This window comes from Meleagris gallopavo, chromosome 4, assembly GCF_000146605.3.
Source record: "Meleagris gallopavo isolate NT-WF06-2002-E0010 breed Aviagen turkey brand Nicholas breeding stock chromosome 4, Turkey_5.1, whole genome shotgun sequence".
Lineage (NCBI taxonomy): Eukaryota > Metazoa > Chordata > Aves > Galliformes > Phasianidae > Meleagris > Meleagris gallopavo.
The window spans coordinates 3307742-3325506 of record NC_015014.2 but is presented as its reverse complement, the minus strand read 5'-3'; the positions used below and the strand labels follow the sequence as shown (position 1 = coordinate 3325506).

At 38.0% G+C, this 17765-nt stretch overlaps 1 protein-coding gene across 1 annotated transcript in view; it reads left to right on the top strand.

The window, feature by feature from the left end:
• NAF1 (nuclear assembly factor 1 ribonucleoprotein) overlaps positions 1-15735 on the top strand; it is a 16165-nt gene extending 430 nt beyond the window's left edge. The window contains exons 2-9 of the mRNA XM_019615096.2: positions 4-125; positions 307-445; positions 673-766; positions 3169-3251; positions 4240-4400; positions 9074-9125; positions 12063-12168; positions 14750-15735. Coding sequence (XP_019470641.1) covers positions 4-125; positions 307-445; positions 673-766; positions 3169-3251; positions 4240-4400; positions 9074-9125; positions 12063-12168; positions 14750-15141 — 1149 coding nt within the window. The 3' untranslated portion in view covers positions 15142-15735. The remainder of the gene's footprint in view (positions 1-3; positions 126-306; positions 446-672; positions 767-3168; positions 3252-4239; positions 4401-9073; positions 9126-12062; positions 12169-14749) is intronic.
• The last annotated feature ends 2030 nt before the right edge of the window (positions 15736-17765 follow it).

Sequence of the window (17765 nt, the reverse complement as noted above, 5' to 3'; positions counted from 1 at the left end):
GAGCCGTCCGCGGAGGGGGAGCCGTCCGCGGAGGGGGAGCCGTCCGCGGAGGGAGCGCGCCCTTCCACGCCGCCGCCCGCGGAGGCTCGCAGCGAGCCGCACGCTGCCGCCTCGGACTCGGAGAGGTGAGTTTGGATCGGGCAGTGTTTTTCTATTACTCATCCAGAGGCTTTGTTAGGATGAGGGGAAGATCTCTTCTGTATACAGATGTATTTAAGAAAACGTGCGCTGTCCAAAGCTAGTTGCACAAAGTGTAATTTTAATATAGGAGTCTGTATTTTAACTCTGCTTTTTTCTTCTATTCAGTGATACAGATTCGGATAGTTCGTCAACTACATCGTCCTCTTCGTGTTCTCCTTCGGCAGTGTCTGATGATGATGATCATCCAAATGAGAAGGATAGCAGAATATGCTGCGTTAGAACAAAAGATGAGTTGCCCCTTGATGTAAGTAAACAGTGGTGTCTTTTTAAACACTGATCTAGTAACTCACCTTCAAGTAATTTACATATTTTTAAATTGTCAGGGGAAAAAAAAACTACAACAGTGATTAAATGTGCACTTCTGTACTAGTTCAGACACATACTATGGTTAATAGCTTAAAATGTGTTCTCTTGCTCTATTTCAGTGGTGAATGTGTGGCTTTATACTGAATAATGACTTGATATTTTCAGGAACTGCCTCCTGTTGAAGATTTAACCGTAATTCTACCCGATAATGTTGAACTGAAGCCTTTTGGGACAGTTTCCAGTATCATTGAACAGCTAGGTAGGCAAGATATGTTGAAATAAATTGTTTTTTTTTTAATAATTAAAATATTTCCTCTATCTCTTTACATGAGTGTTTGTGAACTCTTACCCCAAAGTTTCAGTACAGCTGTGTTCAGTTTCACAGTTTCACTGTTTCACAAACCTTGTTGTTGATTCTTTGCCCTTATTCAGGAAAGGGGCAGCAGATTTCTGAATGAGAACAATTCTGAAGACAGGATACTGAATGGTATTTGTGTTGAGTACTTTTAGTTGGATGGTCTTTATGTGGTGTGTGAAATAAGACTTGCAGAAGTTGATATTGTTAAAACTTCTATACTGTATTTGTCTTAAACTTATCTGAAGTGCTCTGTGCTGCTTGAATTGCTCTTTAAAGCAACTTGCTTATGAATTGAGTTTAAAAACAGTGCATTTATACTAAATAGGAAACAAACAAATTGAAGTAAATAATGTTTGCTGTTAAAATTCCTTTTATCATAAAAGACTCTCGGCAATACAAGCAATTCCTTGACAGCAATTTTTTGCTGCATTGGTTTAGGATTAATCTCATTCATGTACTAGAAAGTTGCTGAAGGTGGTGGTTTCTTCATTGATTGTCCTGTGTTTCTACTTGTCCTTTCTTATTCATAGTAAAGATGGCTTTCTGCTGAAACAATAGTTAGGAAAGTTGGGGAGGGACTTCTTGTAAGTACAGATAACAACAGGGGAAATAGCTTTGAACTGGAAGAAGATATATTTAAACTAGATATTAGGAGGAAATCCTTTACTATGAGGGTGCTGAGGCACTGGAACAGGTTGCCCAGTGAGGTTGAGGATGCCCCCTCCCTGGAAGCACTCAAGGCCAGGCTGGATGGGGCTGTGAGCAACCTGGTGTAGTGGGAGATGTCCCTGCCTAGAGCAGGGGTTTGGAACTAGGTGATCTTAAAGGCCCTTCCAACCCAAACCATTCTATGAGTCTGTGTTGCTGGACTATTGCTCAGGTATATATTTCCAGTGGGGATTAAGGAACACATTCAGTTCTTTCACTGTGTATTTCCCTCGCTGCCTAAATTCACTGAACTATTATGTGTGTAGCATTGTGGCTTGGCACGTCACAAGATGTCTGCAAATTTAAATTGCAGCAAAACTTGAAGAGCGTAGCTTGGAGAAGCATTTACTTCTTGTAAATTCTATTACATAAGTTTAGGAGAACTTTGTTAGCTTTTGATAAAGTCTTATGTTGACACTAAGTGCTTGAATGACTTTGATTGAGAGGTGTGGATAATGCTTAATTAAGCATTATGTTTTAGGGTGGAGAAGATTACTTTCAGATTCAGAATTGAGTTTAATGCTGCTGTTTCTCTTGACATCTTTAAATTTTAATTCCTGCTGAGAGTCAAGACTGAATATTTCTGTTGCCTAGAAATAAGCAGAAAACAGGTGAGAGTAAATGATTCTAAGTTTCTTTAAAGAATAGGCCCTTTGAGTCTGGAAACAGAAAAAATAAAATTCATTCATAGCCTATGTATCAAATTATTTATTTAATACATGAAGAGTGTACTTCTGTGTCTCTTTGTAAGTGTTCAAGTCTTACAGATGTTTCATTTTTCGAGGCAGTGAAACAACTTGCACCATCTAGTTGCTCATACTATCCTTTATCATGAATTGGGCCAAATTGTAGTATGGATCTATTGTGTGACCTGAAAGTGCAGAAATTTCAAACTGTGTATCTGCACATGTAAATAATGCTACTGTGACTCGTCTGCTAGGCATCTTTTGTGTTTTTTGCCTGCTTTCTCTTAGTTACTAGGAGGATAAATAGCTATCTCTATTCTTTTTTCTGGGGAGAATTTATTGTGGAATACTAAGAGGGCAGAAGAAAACATACATGTATGTGCAATTTAAGATAGTACACAGCAATTTTTTCTCAGTTAAGAAACAACCTGGGGAAATGCAACAGGTATTTCACATAAGTGTTAGGTGCAAGAAGGAAGTCTCTTCATCTTTTGTGAGCAGTAATTCTGTAAACTGGTGCAAACTTTGTCACACATCACAGGGGAAGGACTTAATGATTGTAAGTATTTTAGTGTGTGGACAAGAATTTCTAGGAAAAGTGCTGATGTTTTTCACGTGGAGGGTGGTGACACACTGGAACAGGTGGTTGTGGATGCCCCATCCCTGGAGGCATTCAAGGCCAGGCTGGATGTGGCTCTGGGCAGCCTGGGCTGCTGGTTGGTGACCCTGCACATAGCAGGAGGGTTGAAACTACATGATCATTGTGGTCCTTTTCAACCCAGGCTGTTGTACGATTCTATGATATGTTTGCTTTGTAAATAATTGTGTGATTCGTTTTATTTCCCTGCAATTAACTGCATATTGCTGTTGCAACTTAAAGTTCTATTTGATTTTTGTTTTCCGTTTTAGTAATAATTGAATCTCTGAGAGGCCTACCTCCAATAAATGAGGAAAGCATAATTTTTAAAGAAGATCGACAAGCAGCAGGAAAGGTATGTGTGTGTAAAGCATAATGACCTGTTATCCTAGTGTTAAATTCAAGCTATTACGTTTCAACAAAGACTGTCCAAGTCATCTAAATGTAATGTTTCCTTGATACACAATTTTTCCTTGTGGTTTTGACTCTTGTTAGTATAATGTACGTTTCTTAATTTCAAGAATTCCATCTTGGAATTAATTGCATCCCTCTGGAATTACAGTTTGTTGAATTCCTGCCATTTGATGAATGTGCTTGTGATTGCTTTCAGGTGTTAGATATCTTTAATAAAAAGCTGTGTTCTTTTATTGCCAGGAGAATTTTTGTTGACTTTTAGGAAATATGGGGAATGTCTGCGTAGCTGTGCTCTGATGTTGTAGTCTTAGGCCCACGTGTGCTTTATATGACTGTGGTGAAGAATGTTTGCAAAAAAGTGTTGCTTTAAATTTTGTATATTTTCAGTAGAAAGAAAGCCATCATGTGGAACTATCACTACCATAACATCTGCCTGTGCTAGATTTGAGTGGAACACAGAAAAATCTAGCATGAAATTGCAGGTATTCAACGCAGTATCTATCAAAATTCTCTCCATAGAGTGACAGAATTGGAGGACATTGGAACTGACATAAAGGCATCTTGTAGAGATGAAACTTTAGAAATAAACAATCAGGAGATTATTGAGCTGTTCAGATTTGAAAGCAAAATAGAGAAAATCAGGGGACTAACAAAGGTAATGATGACTAAAGGAAGTTGACATTGAAGGCAGTGCATTTGAATGGGTGAAGGTGAAATCAACATGAAAAAACTTTCAAAGCTTTCAAAGTTATGACTCACAGTAGCTAGGGAAATACAAAAAAAATGTACTCATAAGGGTATGGCATGAAGGTAACTTTATTTGCTGCAATTTAAGAACACCTCCAAATTCCTAAATACAGAGTGTCTTAAAGATTTGGAGTAGTGTACAGTGGTCTAATGTGGTCATTTGCTTAAATTTTGTGTTTCAGGTATTTGAGGTGTTTGGTCCTGTTCAGCATCCCTTTTATGTGTTACGGTTTAACAGCTCTGAACATATTAAAGCAAAAGGTATTAATGTACAAGACAGCATGTACTTTGCTCCATCAGTGGAGGACTTCACCCAGTACATATTTGCAGAGAAACTACAACAGTGAGTCTGACTTTTCTAATCTGCTTATAATGCATTTCTTAATGTATTTCTTAGTATAGCTGAGAATTATGAATTAAAGTTAGGCTTGAGTGAGAAACTATTGGACTCTGCTAACATTTTTAGTTATTCTCAACTGTGTTGTAATAATGGGATTGTACAGTTCTGATTTTCAGAAAAGTACAGAACAACTGCAAGCTTCTAGAGCATTACAGTTAATGAGGTTTGATAACTTTTGATTCGATTTAATACTTTTTATTATTTTCTTGTATAAATACCATAACCAAAATTAGATTGTTTTTTTACAAGAACAAAAAATAGTTTCATACCTGCAGTGTCTGGATGAATTTGGCAAGATGAACTCTCTTGCATTTTGTTGTTAAGAAGTTCAGTAGCTTAATGTGGTTTAATATCTTAATATAAACTTGTGTGAATTCTGAACAACCTGGTATTTACTATTTTCAGTTACAAGGCCAGAACTGAAATTTAATTATTAAAAAAAAAAAATCTCTTAAGCAGATGGAGAAGAACAATTCTGTCTGGAAATGGCTTGCTGTCAGTTTGGTGGTTTTTTGGGGGGGGAGGGGATGATGATCAGAAACTTTTCAATATCACAGAATCACAGATTGGCCAGGATTGGAAGGGACCTCAAGGATCATGAATCTCCAACCCCCTGCCACATGCAGGGCCACCAACCTCCACATTTAATACCAGTCCAGGCTGCCCAGGGCCCCATCCAGTCTGGCCTTGAGCACCTCCAGGGATGGACGGGGCATCCACAGCCTCTCTGAGCAGCTGTTCCAGCACCTCATCGATCTCACAGTAAAGAACTTCCCCCTGACGTCCAACCTAAATCTTCCTTCCCTCAGCTTAAAACCAATAGTATTTGTCTGCCTGAGGCAAATAGAATTATTCAGTGGTTTGGGTTGGGAAGGGCCCTTTAAGATCACTTAGTTCGAAGCCCTGGTGTAGGCAGGGGCCACCTCCCACCAGATGAGATTGCTCACAGCCCCTTGCAAGGAGGGGGCTTCTACAACCTCGGTGGGCAACCTATTCCAGTTTCTCACCATCCTCACAGTAGAAATTTCTTCTTAATACCTAATCTAAATTTATCTTCTTTCATTTCAAAGCCATTTCCCCTCATCCTCTTGGTATGTGCTCTTATAAGAAGTTCCTCCTTGGCTTTCTTGTAGGCCCCCTTCAGTTACTGGAAGGCCTCTATAGGGTCTCCTCAGAGCCTTCTCTTCTCCAGACTGAAGACCTCCAGCTCTCTCAGCCTGCCTTCGTAGGGGAGATCCTCCAGCCTTCTGATCATTTTTGTGGCCCTACTTTGGACCCATTCCAATATCTCCATGTCCTTCTTGTGTCTGGGGACTCCAGAACTGGAAGCAGTACTCCTGGTTGGGTGGGTCTCACTAGAGCAGAGCAGAGGGGCAGAATCATCTCCCTTGACCAGCTAGTCAACTTCTCTTGATGTAATCCAGAATACAGTTAACCTTGCAAGCACACACTGCAACCATGTCAAGGCTGCTCTCAAGCCATTCTCTACCCAACCTGTATCTGTGCTTAGGGTTGCCCCTACCCAGGTGCAGGACCTTGCACTTGCACTTGTTGAGCTTCATGAGGTTGGCATGGGCCCGCCTCTCCAGCCTGTCCAGGTCTCTCTGGATAGCATCCCTTCCCTCTAGTGTGTCAACTACACCCAGCTTGGTGCCATCTGCAAACCTGCTGAGGGTGCGTTTGATCCCACTGTGCACGTTGCCTACAAAGATGCTAAGTAACATCAGTCCATGAGAAATGACGCTCATCACCAGTCTTGAGTTGGACTTTGAGCCATTGATCACAACACTGAGCGTGACCTTCCAACCAGTTTCTTATCCAGTAAGTGGTCCATCCATCAAATCCATTTTTCTCCAATTTGGTGACAAGGATGTCATGTGGGACAGTGTTAAATGCTTTGCACAAGTCCGGGTAGATGTTGTCAGTTGCTGCTCTTTTATCCACTGACTGTATAATAACAGGACTTGTTGCCATTCAAATCATAAAAGACTGAAAGGTAAGGATTAAGAAATAAGGTGTAATAATGGACTGCTGAAGGTTAATTATCTTGATTATTGATGAATTGCCTGAAACAACTATACTTTGGAAGTCTGTCACATGTGACTTAATCTCTGTTAGTATTATTTTTCATCTGACCTCTTCATAAAAAGTAATACTTCTTGTCTGCATTAGTTGCAACATGAGTATCTGCAGGAGTCTTTTTTCTTTTGTTTATTTTTCCCCTGTGGAAACAACAGGTGTTTAAACTTTTATTTTTTCACTTTTAGTGAGTACCAAAATTATTTTCTCACTGTGCTGCTGCTTTGCTTTTTCTGCAGCGTTTGGATGCCAGCTGGTCTTTGATTTGTGCTGCTAAACTTTGTTGCTTAGCACAGTAACTGCACACACTTCAGGCATCTGCTTTCTGCATCTATAACTGAAGTCCATACTCAGCATGTGAGATGGCTGACTTGTGTTTTAGTTTGCATGCTTTGCAAGTTGTTTTGGGAGCTGTTTGTCTTTCAGTAGAACTTTTCTCTCATGTATGGTACAAAATTGAACACTAGCTAAGAGTTTTTGCACTTCCACATCTCACTGGCAACTGAACGGTGTGCCAGACTTTGTTTCTTGCCTTGCATTAAAAATGAGTAGTGTCAGTAGTAGCCTGCAATATTGTACTTCATGGATTATTGTTTCTCTTTAACTCCTCATTTTTCTCAGGGAAGGTTCTTAAGCTTTTGTGACATAACTGGTACATCTTGTTGAAGCTACCTTTTCACAAAGCAGGTAGAGTTGGTCATGTCAAGTGGACAATCTTCATGTCTTATCTCTACTATAGTATCTGTACAACGAAACCAAGATGACACAGACAATGGGAAAGTTGAGCTTCAGTCAGTGCCACACAGTAGGGCTTTGGGACCTTAATAGACTGCACATTTGGATGTCTGCTTTCTGTTAGTTTTCTGGACTCTGTAGATGAGCCTAAAGTTTTTAAAATGCTACCCAAAATTGGTGGTACCTTGAAAAGAGAAGTAATCAGGGTTAAGATCTGAAATACACCTTACATTTAAAGCATTTTTGAGATCTGGCACGCGATTTGCTTGCGTTGCACAAAGTTCATTGACATGAATAAGCCTTATTCTTCAGAGTAAAATAGATGGAAGTGTCATTATTCAGTGGGTAGTTTAAAACTTCTTGAATGCAACGTAATACGTTGCTAAAAATTGTGGAGTTTTGCCTGTATTGCTTGAAACATGGAATAATTCTAAACAGGCTCATGTATTTCCATGATTCCTCTGAGCCATCTTGTAGGCTTTCAGATCTTGAAAGTATCTGAATTCATAAATCTAAGATTTGCTATTATTTGCAAGAGGTAATTAAATATCTCAAAGCATGAAAAATGTTTATTTTGGTGAAATAGTGAAGGATGATTTGGCAGACTTGAAATAACTGTTCATCAGACAGCCTAAGTTTAAGACTGCTAACTTCAAAAACTGAATCTTGCATAGTGCCTAATGATCACAGGTTTTGGAGTTTTATGCATGCTCTGGTATTTCTGGAAGGCAGAAATAACAAGATGAGAGGGAGAAACAAAGAACCTTGTTCTTAATGAGGAGAAGCAATGTGTTTATTGCCTAAGTAGAGTGTTATCTGCAAACTAGAAGAAATTAATCATACAGAGAGCTCTTATTATCCTGCCTTTCCTGTAACAATTCCTGTTGATTGATTGAACTTAAAAATGGTTTGTATTCCAGGATTTGCTGATAATGACAAAAGTGCAGTTTTCCTGGTTTTCTAAGTGATGAATAAAGATTGAGCTTTAGTTTTAGGGCTTGAGGTGCAAGGCTGCCTGGTGTCATTGGCTGCCCTGTGCTTTGATGTTGCTGCTTGATTGTTTCTAACATAACAACCCTTGGCAATTTGAGTGCCAAACATAGAACACCCTGTAAGTGTTTGGTTCCATTTTGCAAGTAATAATTTTCACCATTTCATGATTTTGTATACTGTGCATAAATAGGGATTGTCTTAACATTTCAGAACAAAATATATTAAATTAGGGAGGAGTGTGTTCTACAGTCTTAAACAGCATAACTTAAGCTTGTTCCATAAAGTTGCTATTTATCAAAGAAATTATTTAATTTTTTTTTTAACGGAGTTAAAAGACCTTTAGGATTATCAAGTCCAGCCACAACCTAACCATCCTACCCTAACCCTAACAGCCCTCTGCTAAATCACATCCCTGAGCACCACATCCAAACTTAAACACATCCAGGGATGGTGACTCCTTCACCTCCCAGGGGAGCCTATTCCAGTGCTTAACAACCCTTCCTGTAAAGAAGTGTTTCCTGATATCCAACCTAAACCTCCCCTGGCACAACTTGAGGCCATTTCCCCTCGTCCTGTCACCAGTGAGAAGAGACCAACCCCGCTCTTGCTGTGAGCACCTTTATCTTGAAGCAGAGGATGGAAAAAAAAAAATGGTACTACTTGAAAATTTGTTAATATTAGCTGTGTAATATGTTCAGTCCACCCAGAAGAGGAGGGTTTTTCAAGTGGTGTATGTAGTAAAGTTCTAAGTTAACACATAAATTAATCTGTCTTTACAAATAAAATGATTGTCTTTTTTTTTCTTTTAGAGAAAAAGGGTCAGATGCATCTTGGAAGAATGACCAAGAACCACCACCTGAGGTAACTATCATTTTTTTTATTGTTTTTGATTGCACAAAATAAAGACAAATTTCTGTGCAGAGTAACTAATGCTTGTTCTGTTCTTCATTGTTAAGTGAATCTGCTTTTGTTAGAGAGGCCCACCAATTGCTGTAGAGAGATCTTGTCCTCTTCTTTAATTTGCTTTTTGCAATTGAGAATACATGTTTTCAGTACCTCCATTTCTTCAGGAGTATGTTTGCCAATCTAAATGACCAACTTAGAGGAACAGTTCTTCTATCTTGCCTAATATTTTTATTTCTGCTAGGGACTTTTTGTACTTGCTGTTCTTTTACTGCAGTTTGATCTTGCAAGTAAACAATTGTATTTAAAGGTCTCCTAATGCCCTGCAGTTGGATATTGATCTCTTAATTTAGCACCTCTTCTGTTGCATTATTTGAATGTCTCCTTGATGAGGTTTCTTTACATTTTCTTACTATAAAATGCTAGCTTCCTGAGATCCGAGCTTCTTCCATACAAGTGAGGGTTTCTCATGACAGTTGTGTGACATCACTTACTATTCTACCCTGCAGTTTCTACTTTCAGACTGCTATATCCAGAATAGCTAAAATACTGTCTTGAGCAGGACTGTGAAAAGATCTGCCTAGCTGATTTTTCTGAAATTTATGAAAGCTTGAATGGTTACTGTAGTTGTTTGATGTGAGCTTCTTAATCTAAACTCTAAAGTAGGAAAGGATTTTTTTGTTAGTTTTTTTGGGTGGGATCTTTTTCTTAGTATTCTAACCAATGCTGCATTCACAATCCTTATCTTAGGCCAGATTTTCTGGCTTGAGGGAGGGATGTGGCTCAAGCCTTTCAAGCTTTTGTAACATTTGAAGACATGACAGACTGATGCATCATCACACAACATCCCAGAATGTTGTTTTTTCTAGTATGATGTACAGTGGATCTTGAAATACCACCTTGATTTCTTCTGTTGTTTCTTAGTCATGCCTCTAAATCTGTTCAGGAGATAAGTATGTAAATGCTTACTTGAGTTTATGGGTACCTGAGTAACTTAAAAATTTGGCTATGTATAGTGAAACAACCAAGCCTTCTACAGAGAAGGATTCATTGCTTTTTCTGAAGTTAGTATTTATTTATTAAGAGATTTTTTTTTTATTAAGATAATACTGGTCTCTGAGCATTAGAACCTGAAAGTACTGAGGGAGCTTTATTGTTCTTCACTATAGGAACAAAGGAAGAAGATTTGGAAGAAACCAGTTATGGCGAGGATGGGCAATTTAGTTGCTTTTTGTGACACCTTTGTGTTTGTTTTGCCTTTGTCCATGTGTGCTGTTTTGTAGAAAACACATCTAACATGTTGTAATCCTTAGACTCTGTGCAGTTCTAGCAGTTAGAGTTTACAGCAAGATAAGCAGACTGTGACAGCTAATGAGATGGTAGAAAGCAGCTTCTGCTTTGAAGACAGTAAACCGTTGACAAGGGTGCAGATTAAATTTTATGCTACTGATGCTTGAAATTGTCTCACACAGCCAGACTCTTTCAGAGCCTTCTGCTGGCAATTGATTCTAAAGCTTGTCTGGCAGGCTCACATCATGAGCTGCATGTAAGTGCTGGAGTCAGTTCTTTTTGTGTTGCTGTGAAGGTTTGTTTTTGCATGAGTCTGAAATTAATGTGTTTTAGGCCTTTTATGCTTGGCACCTTTTTTTAAGGTGTGGACTAAGTATTCCTTCTTCACCAACTTGTTGAAGTCTCAGTATGGTTTGTCTAGGCCTTGGAGGTAGTAGGATGATAGTGTGTGATCTGTTTGCTGTGAGGCCAGAAAGAGTGGCTAACTGATGTCTTGGAGGTAGCTTTTATAGGATGTCAAATGAAAAGCAGCTAGCAGCACAAAGTACACGTTAATTATTTCTGTTCTACTCAAGGATGGTATATTCAAAGTCTTTAGAAAAAATCGAAGTTAACACTGTTGGAGAGGGTCCAGAGGAGAGCCGTGAAGATGATCAGGGGACTGGAGCACCTCCCTTATGCAGACAGGCTGAGGGAGTTGGGCTTGTTCAGCTTTGACCTCATTGCAGCCTTTCAGTACCTAAAGGGAGCCTACATACAGGAGGGGAATCAACTCTTTGAAAAGGTAGATAACTTCAGGACAAGGGGAAATGGTTTGAAGTTGAGGGAGGGAAGATTTAGGTTGGATGTCAGAGGGAAGTTCTTTACTGTGAGAGTGGTGAGGTGCTGGAACAGCTGCCCAGAGAGGCTGTGGATGCCCCGTCCATCCCTGGAGGTGTTCAAGGCCAGGTTGGATCTACTCTACCTTGTAGAGTATAACCTAATTACACAGAGGGGGAAATGTTTATATTCAGAATTGACTTCTAAGCAGCTTTTTTCACCACTGTATCAGTGCCATTTTTGATGTCTGCTCTGGACATACTAAAATAATACATAATTTGTGCTGCTTGTTCTTCCTTTCAGAATTAGGATGGAGTAAGGGGCACAAGCCCTACCCCCATACGTCACTAAAAAGAGCTCTTCAGTTACTGACAAGAGTTCTTTCCTAACTTTAATAACTTTGCCCTTGTTCTAAAGGAAGAGAACCCCCACATAAAAGGAACAAAGTTTTGCAAAGAGTTTGTTAAATTGTTTTTCATTCAAAATAATAAAAACCACAAGTGTTCAGTGTATGACTGTTGCTGCTTTTTAAGAAAATTGCAAGGTATAATTGTGAATTGTGTAACTGCCTTCTGAATATTTGTTGAATGCTGAGTTTCTGATTATGTTGAGGAGCCAGCTGAATACAGTGGCTCTTTGAATACACAATATGAAATTCTAGTGGCAATATTCTTCTCAGCTGACTGCAGGATGGATTATTTTCTAAATAATGATTTATTTTTATATCTGAAATGATCTTTTTTTGTTGTTTTTATATACCTTTGTTTTACTTTTTTTTTTAACCAGGCCTTGGACTTCAGTGATGATGAAAAAGAAAGAGAGGCAAAACAAAAGAAAAAGAAGCCACAGAGTCAAGGAAGGAAAAAAGTCAGAACAGATACAAATGCATCAAGTGAGTGAATACTATGGAGGAATGCTTTCATCTCTTAAGCTGTTTGAAAAACAGTGATATCTGCTTTAAAAATCGAGCTTTCCTGCAGCTAATCAGTGTTTCTATTCTTTTCAAAGTTGTTGTATTTATGAATTTGTGGCTACGTTCCTTAATTTTTTTGAATATGGCAATTATTTTTTTAATACGAAACTGAGAAAGGGAAGCAGTACAGAGCAGGAAGGTTGTCAGCAGAGACAGTATCAGCTAACACAGTGAGAGTATAGAACAGATACCACCTTTTGAAGTTTGGAAATTGCAGAGATTATTGCAATTATTGCAGAGATCATTGTGGTCCAGGCTTATCCTAAGTCTTAGAGTGCAAGGAGAATATAGAGGAGTCCTGATTACTTTTTTTTTTTTTTGAGATTCAGGGAGCAAATACAGCTTTAATGGGGAATTTCTTCCTTTACCTGAAAAAAGTATATATTTTTTTTTAATTAATACTTCTCCTTTAGGAATAAGTTGTCTTTTCACTTGACATAGTCAGTAGAAGCTATTACAAGCTTACCTATGAAAAACCATACATTTTATTGCAGAGTCTTTGTGTTTCTTTCTCCAGCTATTGACAGATCGGCTGCAATTGCTGCTGTGCTGTTTGCAGTAACCACATTTTCCAAAGTCTTTTCTCATGCAACTCTAATGATAGAAGCATCTTTATGAATTTAATTTTAGTTGAAAAATGGCTCTTTCTTTTAGTCTTACTGATTTGATTCTGTTTTCTGTACTTCTCCTTTAAAATACTACTGACCCACATCATCTCCCCTTTTCCTTCTCTGCTGCTGTGCTCATACATGGGCTTACTGCTTCTGATTGCTTCATTTCTGGTGTGCTTTTCCCTACTGGTATTTCTCAGACTGACTCCTGCCATCAGGATTCTGCTGTTTTTCCTTTCTACAACTGCTAGACAGTGCACCCCCACTGAATTCCTTTTCTCCTTAGTTGGGAGGTCAGCAACTGCCTTGTTATTTGCTTTCTTCTGTGCACAGTTTGTTCCCATCACTGCTAATGGTTATTTTCTCTCCTGGTTTCTGCTTCTCTGTGTTGAATCTGGTATAGTTTTCACCATTCCTATCCTGCAGATTTGTTGCAGAGCTGCATTTGCCCAGGGCTTTCTGAGGCTGTTAGTGAACTACCTCACATGAGTGAGAACACAAGAAGAGGAACTGTCTCAGCTTGTCAAGGGAATATGGGTTATGATTAGCTGTGTTTTTCTGTAAATAACTGTAAATAAGTGCTTTAAAACATGTCTGCAGTTTACTTATGGCAGTGGAATTTGGCTGCAAGGACAGCTGGCGAGTTGCAGTATAAACTCAGTTACAACTGGAGTTTTGCTTGGTTGTGTTTTCATAAAACTTAATATTGGCTCCTTGTTACAGCCTTCATTAGGAGCAGAGAGAACAGGAATGCCAAGTAGCAGTACATCTATTATGAACACTTAATAAATGCTTACGTGACTCTTTCAATAGGAAGAAAATTCTTTAAAAGACAAATGCTGAAAACTAATTAGCTTAACATACAGCCTGCCCTTTTTTTTTTTCCCCCAAATTAATTGTTAATTTCATTAAATTTGTCTTGAAATAATTTCCTATGTCTTTTATGCTGTAATACCAACTCAGGTCAGAAAGTGGGATGCAAGGCCTGATAGGTGGTAAATGATTTTGTCTCCCTAGATATGTTTTAAATAGTAAATTGTTGCTAGGATAACTTTTGACATTTTACTTAAGTAGTATTAAACTATAATTTTATGCAGAAGGTCAGAATGCTATAAGCATGTGGGTTTTGACATGCATAATATGTTCTAATTTAACATATTTCCTTACATATCCTTGAAAATTTTATACTTAGATGCTTTATATTGGTTGAGTGATAGAATCATAGAATCAAATGAATCATTTGAGGTGGAAGAGACCCTTAAAGGCCATCTAGTCCAAGCCCTCTGCAGTGAACAGGAACATCTGCAGCTAGATCAGGTTGCTCAGAGCCTGGTCTAGCATGACAAAAAGCAGTACAATAAGTTTGCAGCAGAATGAAAAGACAAAAAGCAGTTCAGTAGCATTTTGCAGCAGAATGAAAGTCTGAAGATCTCAAGATGAAATAAGGACTGACTTATCTTCAGTTTCAGAATGTGCTACTTCTAAATCTTGTTTTAAACTGAAGCTTCAAAATGCTTGCAGTTTGAGTGTTCATTTGATAATGCAGAATAAAGCATGTGGGAGAAAACATGAGATGTCCATTTTAATGACTATTTGCAACCCTCAGAATCATTCTGTATTTACTTAGCAAATCAGGATGAGGTACTAAACAATGGACTTGTCAGTATTTCTTTTTTTTTTTAATTCTGAGGTTACTCTTCGTATTTCCTTGACTTCAGCTCTATGCATGATTTTAATGGAGATGTGTCTCTACCCAATTGTGGATTTCTCAGTAGAGGCTGCATATTTGTGTTCATTTTTGAAGAGAAAAGAGAATCTTGAAAGGTTTGTGAGGACTACTGTGAACTTTCAAAAAATATTATTAAAAATGTTTTTGTTTTATTTTTAAGGTGAGTATAAAGGACTTCATCAATCAATGCAACAGCCTGCTTCAAGTTATTCGAGGGGATACTATGGCAAAAGATTCTCTGGGGATCCATTTCTTTCTCCATCAGGACCCCGAGGATTTCCTAGACCACCACATCTATACTCTTCAGACAGCAGGATACGTCAGGAGTCTCCAGTGTTTCCACAACCTCATAGAAAAGAACATGTAATGATGCAACAGTATCCCTTTCCTCCTCCAGTTTTTGGTTCCATGAATGAGATGCATCAGTTTCACCTTCCGCCTTCAAATCCAAATGTGATTTGCACAGACCCAAACATGTACAACTTATATCCATTTTTGTCAATTTCTCTACCTCCTTCAGATAGCCAACCTTCTCAGTTCAGGCCTTACTAAGTTTTCGTAAATGTGTATAGAATGTTGCAGTTTAAGGGGAGGAAGAACAGGCTGCCTGGGCCATATTTGCTTATTTTGGAGATGGTTATTTTTTTTCTGCAAGAATGAAACAAAAGCAGAGTTTAATACTTTGTGGGATGTCCACAAAATATTTTTTTTCTATGTTCTTTTTGTTTCAAAGAAGAAAACTGTATGGTAAAAAATAATCGATTATCAAATAATGGTTTATTTTTATAACTTTACCAACTTAGCATGCTAACTAATAAAAATTTTTTGGAGACTGCTATGTAGTGCTTGAAATCTGTTCAGTAAGAAATAGAATTTGATGTAACTACTGTTTTGTGGTAATCAGGGGTGTTATAGTTGTTTTTAATAGCATAGCAGTATAACTGGTCTAAGACTAAACTGTCTCTTTTATTTTGGCAAATTTTAAAGTTATTTATAAGGAAAATAAAAATCCAGATTTACCTCTGTATATGTAAGTTACAAATGCCTGCTATTGGGCTTCTGACACCTTGTTAATTTCATGTAACTGAAAGAATGCAGCTGGGTTAAATTAAAATAAAGTATCCTACAGTAGCTATAAGGACAACACTGAAATGTATTGACTGAGATACTTTGAAATGAATGTTAGGATGTAACTGCATAGAATGGGAAAATTAAAGGCCGTGGTAATTTCTGTAGATTGTTTTTATGCCTGGTGTAGAAATGCCCATGGATGCATATAGGCTTTTGTCAGCCTTTCTAAGAAGAAATCATCAGACCTTAGAGAGACAGCATATCATTTCAGAACCTCATTGATTGCATTTTGGACATAAAAGGCACTGGATTGAGTAGGTTTTTTCAGCTTGCTTCTGGGAGGGGGTAGAATTGTCAACCAAAGGCAACTTGGAACAAGCTCTCCCTGGCCAGAGTTGCAATTCTGCAATTGCAATTTCTTAGTCTCCAAGGAAGTGGCTTTGACTGATTGACTAGAATAGAAAACTTGGTGTGCATAAGGGGATGACAGGATCTTAAAGGTGCTTTTTTCACATAGAAAATATCATTAATAGTTATATAATTGAACAGAGTGCTTAGACTTGTGCAGTGAGTGTTTTTTATTCTCAGACTCACTGGCTTCATTAGGTTCTTTGGATAAATATTTAAAGCCTAATTAAGCTCTGCAGGTATTGTTTTTTATTTCTAATTCCAAATAAGAATGAAGCAAAACCTTTAACATGTAAATGAGGTACTGTCATATAAAGAGGCTGTTAAATCTGGAAGTAAATTCTAATTCATAATTTCTTTTATATACAGAAATCAGTTCTCTAAAATTTGTTTCATAGGCCTTCAACTGGGAAGGCTGCATAGATCTCAAATATGGTTGATTGTAAACAGAAGGAAAGATCTATATGTACAGCAGCATCAAATTCTGTTTCAGAACATTTGGTAGTTTGGTTCTTGCAGATTTTTTGTACTGAGACTGTCTAGTATTCATTTATTGTAAATGCATACATCTTGTGAGGGATGGAGGGGGGTGAATTTCTAAGTTGTAACCCAAGTATTTCTGTTGGAAGCGACAGGTGTTAAGCCTTCTATTCAATTCTCAATATTGCTGCAGGTTACATCAGGTTTGGTTTATCTGAGATTGAATTAATTCAGCTGGAGTTTTATTTTCTACTTTGTTTAGCTGTAAAAGCAAATTGTTAATGGATGAAAATAATGTTTTATGTACTCTCAATTGTAGTGTATCACACTTTTAGTGTAGCTAGTAGCAACAAGTATTTATTTTGTGTAGAATGGGGTATTTATACTAATGGAGTACAGTTCTGGTGTTCTGGGAGGGGCCTTGAGATGTGATCTTGCGGAATGCAGTATTGAGAGTACATAAGGTATCAACAGAGAGCACAGGCTGGCAATGGAAGGCCATAGATTGCAAACTGCTCTTGAAGCAGTACAGTCTTGGCTCTGGACAAAATCAGTTTGGAAAAGAAACAAATATAACAGGAAATACACGACGTAGAGCAAAATTATATCTTTGTGTATGTGCAGACAGGTGAGGAAAGAGCAATGTGTTACAACTGCGTGAGCAAATTTGGAAGTGATTCCAGGTGGATGGTAGATTGAAGAACCCTTCATTATCATATTTGGTCCTGGGATGCTGATGACTTGCTCTGTACCACTGGCCAAAACCATCTGTGAGCCTTAAGATCTAATGAGGCACTTGAGGAAATGTAAGGTCAGAAAAAGAAGTGAGACAATAGAAAGTATGTGTGCACTAATATTAACTGTTACTACTATTAAGATGTTTTTTAACACATAGTACTGTCCATTTCTTATTTTTTTCTGCAGTAATTTGATCTGAACTAATAATTTAAGCTGTTCATCTTTCAGTTACATGAAGTTTATCTTGTTTCCCCATACAAAGATTTTGCATGCAAAAATGCATGTATAAATAGATTACACAGTGTAATAGAGCTTTGTTATGGTTTAAGTTCAGGTTTAAATGCTTGGGTATCATCTGCAGTAGTGTTTTTGTGTATGAATGTGTGGTTTTTGTTGAAACAAATTTTATGGGTATTCTGTCGTGCTGCAGGACCTTTGCTTGGAATTCACTTCAGTTCTTCATGATAAAATTATTTGAG